We start from the raw sequence: 2,940 nt of genomic DNA, 5'->3' as shown, positions 1-2,940 counted from the left end.
ATACCTGGCAAGGTAACAATAGATACGCCTTGCACTCAACACCATCCTCTATTCAGTCTGTGTAATATTAGCTGACTGAAGAGACTGGTGGGGCAAATACAAGTCATATAGATTTGTGTTTTTGAATACACATATCTCCAAGACTGACAAGAAACATGTGTCAGTAATGGAGCTATGTGGTGGCAGAAACGCAAAGTGTACGGTGCAGTGTGTGTAGGCGGCGAAAGACACATTAATCAAACCGTATTTTGTGAAAGAAGAATTGCACATTTATTTTGTAAAAAAATAAATAAAAGAAATTTTATTTTGAAGGACGTTTGGGAGAAGAGTGGGATACTTTGGGGGTGTGGAGAGACGAGGAACGGCTGGAAGTTGAGGAAGGGGTTCTAGGTGAAGGGGCGGCTAAAGTAGTGGGGGAAGGGAGCTCAGGGATGGAAATGGAGGCAGGTTGAGAAACATTAGAAGGAGAGGGGGGCGTGACAAGCAAAGTCTTTTGTTTCTTCTGCTTCTTTGGGGCAGGAGTTACCTGCCTGTACCGACTACCACCGTGTGACCGCCTTACATTGCTTGACCGCCTGGAGATGGTGGACCATGTCCGTGATGAGAAAAAGAGGAAATGTGAGTCACCCCTCTGCTGCTCAGTGGTGGCGGTGCTCCTTGAAGGAGAATATGTGGTGTCGGTGCTCCTAGAAGGAGAAGGGTTGTCGGTGCTTCTTGTGGGAGAAGTGGTGGTGATACTCCTACGAGGAGAAGTGGTGGCGGTGCTCCTATGAGGAGAAGTGGTGGCGGTGCTCCTAGTAGGAGAAGTGGTGGCATTGCTCCTAGGAGGTGAAGTGGTGGCGGTGCTTCTATGATGAGGAGTGGTGGCGGTGCTCCTAGGGGGCGAAGTGGTGGGGGTGCTCCTATGATGAGGAGTGGTGGCGGTGCTCCTGGAATGATGAGGAGTGGTGGCGGTGCTTCCATACTGATGCTGAGTGGTGGCAGTGCGCCTAGATGGAGATGTTGTGTCGGTGTTCTGTCCAAGAGAATAGGTGGCGGTGGCCCCAGCTGGCTGTGCGCTGGCGGTGCACCAAGATTGTGGAACGGTGGAGGTAGCGGTGCTCCAGACAGGAGTAGCGCTTGCCATGGTGGTGGCGGAGGTGGAGTGTCCAGCAGCACTCGGCATTGGTGTGGTGTATTGGTGTCCAGCTTGGCTAGGAATGCAGGTGGCCGTGCAGTGGTATGCAGCAGAAGTCGGTACTGTGGTGAAGCGAGTCAGTGGTGGCACAGATGGGAATGACATCACTGTCTGCTGCACGTACTGATTCTGCTGCATAGCCTGTAAGTAAGCAGTGTTGCAGGCTTGCAACACATTCAGCTGTTGCTCATGACTAAGGTGTTCCACCATGCCCCATTCAATTTTACTAAAGAAATGGTGCGCTGGTCTGTTGAGGTCAGCCTCCAGCCGGTCAAGGCGCTAGTCGACAGAGTGGAAGCGGTGTTCCATGTGGGTAAAACCGTGTTCCATGAGTGAAAAACCGCTTTCCACTCTGTCTGACAGCGACTTGAGGCTAGCATGAAAGGCCTCGCTCAAGTGCATGAACTCGGGCAAGACAGGCCTGTCCGTGGCCCTCTGCCGCTGGCGGGTAGTGCCCGTATAACCAGTGGCAGAGACCTGGGACAGGGGAACACCTGATTGACCAGCTACCTGGTCACAAGCTGTCCATGTTGCTGACATGCAAGTTGTTTCCTGGCTGTTGGATGGCTGGGACGGGTCCGAGGTCGATCGATGAAGGACCGCTCCAGGGACAGGTTGCAGGGTGCTGCTCCAGGTGCTGTGGAAAGAAAAGTAAAACATTACTATCATGCATTTACAAGAAGCATCAGCTGTGGAATAGAAAAACACAGGTTATTAATATATATATATATATATATATATATACAGTATATAATACTTACTCTCTGGTGGCAAGGACCGGTCTTAGGAATGCCAACTCGCGATGATAGCGGTACTTTGTTCTGGTCCTTGCCGCTGAACCACTGCAAACCTGTCCCTCTGAACGAACATCAGTGTTGAAGCGGTCCTTCATCGAGCACCAACGTGTGCGGACTTTGTTCACTGTTGAAAAAACGTTACACAATGCACTGATGGCAACATCTGTATCATCACACACACCTGAGTGAACTTGACAAACATTCAATGCAGCATCACAAAAGAATTCAATACACAATGCAATCACTGTTGATCCTGAGGTCACTGGTGTGTTTCCTACAAGAATATATCTTGCAAGAAACACACCAGTATCATCAGCAGCAAGAGTTAAAGCATGATCAATAAAGCATTACAATACACAATGCAGTCACTGTTGATCATGAGGACACTGGTGAGTTTTGTGCAAGAATATATCTTGCAAGAAACATACCAGTATCATCAGCAGCAAGAGTTAAAGCATGGTCAATAAAGCATTACAATACACAATGCAGTCACTGTTGATCATGAAGACACTGGTGTGTTTTGTGCAAGAAGATATCTTGCAAGAAACACACCAGTATCCTCATGAACAAGATTCAAGGCATGATCAACACAGCAGTAATAAACACAAAGCAGTCACTGTTGATCCTGAGAACACTGTTATGTTTCCTGATAGAATATATCTATCAGGAAACATAACAGTATCCTCAGGAACAAGAGTCAATGCGGCATCACACAGCAGGGAAATTCTTGCTAAACGCCTTTTTGGAAGCTGCAGAGGCGCTGTCCCAACCCTCCATCAACGCTGTGGCCACCTCATTCCAGAGCTGCCGGGTCACCACAATGTCCTTGTACTGCTGGTCACGGCTGTCCCACAACAGGACACGGTCCTGGACAAGGCGGATCAGGTGCTCGTTGTCAAGATAGATGTCTTCATCCCGTTGTGGAACCTAGAAAAAAAAATTATAATCTTGGAAATTGATGAGAAT

The 2,940-nt window shown here is 48.6% G+C and overlaps 1 protein-coding gene across 1 annotated transcript; it reads right to left on the bottom strand.

The window, feature by feature from the left end:
* Nucleotides 1-212: 212 nt before the first annotated feature.
* On the bottom strand, nucleotides 213-2,278 carry LOC141053075 (uncharacterized). The gene is made up of 2 exons (XM_073550389.1): nucleotides 1,939-2,278; nucleotides 213-1,814 (listed from the first exon to the last, which is right to left on the bottom strand). Exon 2 carries the CDS (start codon nucleotides 1,385-1,387, stop codon nucleotides 302-304), a length of 1,086 nt encoding a protein of 361 aa, XP_073406490.1. The 5' UTR covers nucleotides 1,388-1,814; nucleotides 1,939-2,278; the 3' UTR covers nucleotides 213-301.
* Nucleotides 2,279-2,940: the final 662 nt, after the last annotated feature.

This window comes from Dendrobates tinctorius, unplaced genomic scaffold, assembly GCF_039654945.1.
Source record: "Dendrobates tinctorius isolate UK_male_01 unplaced genomic scaffold, ASM3965494v1 ptg000165l, whole genome shotgun sequence".
Classification (NCBI taxonomy): domain Eukaryota; kingdom Metazoa; phylum Chordata; class Amphibia; order Anura; family Dendrobatidae; genus Dendrobates; species Dendrobates tinctorius.
The sequence above is the reverse complement of the archived record's forward strand: the minus strand, read 5'-3'. Positions and strand labels throughout refer to the sequence as shown.

Excerpts from the sequence above, each read along its gene's own strand:
- LOC141053075 (XM_073550389.1), bottom strand. The coding sequence starts at position 1,387 with ATGGTGGAACACCTTAGTCATGAGCAACAGCTGAATGTGTTGCAAGCC.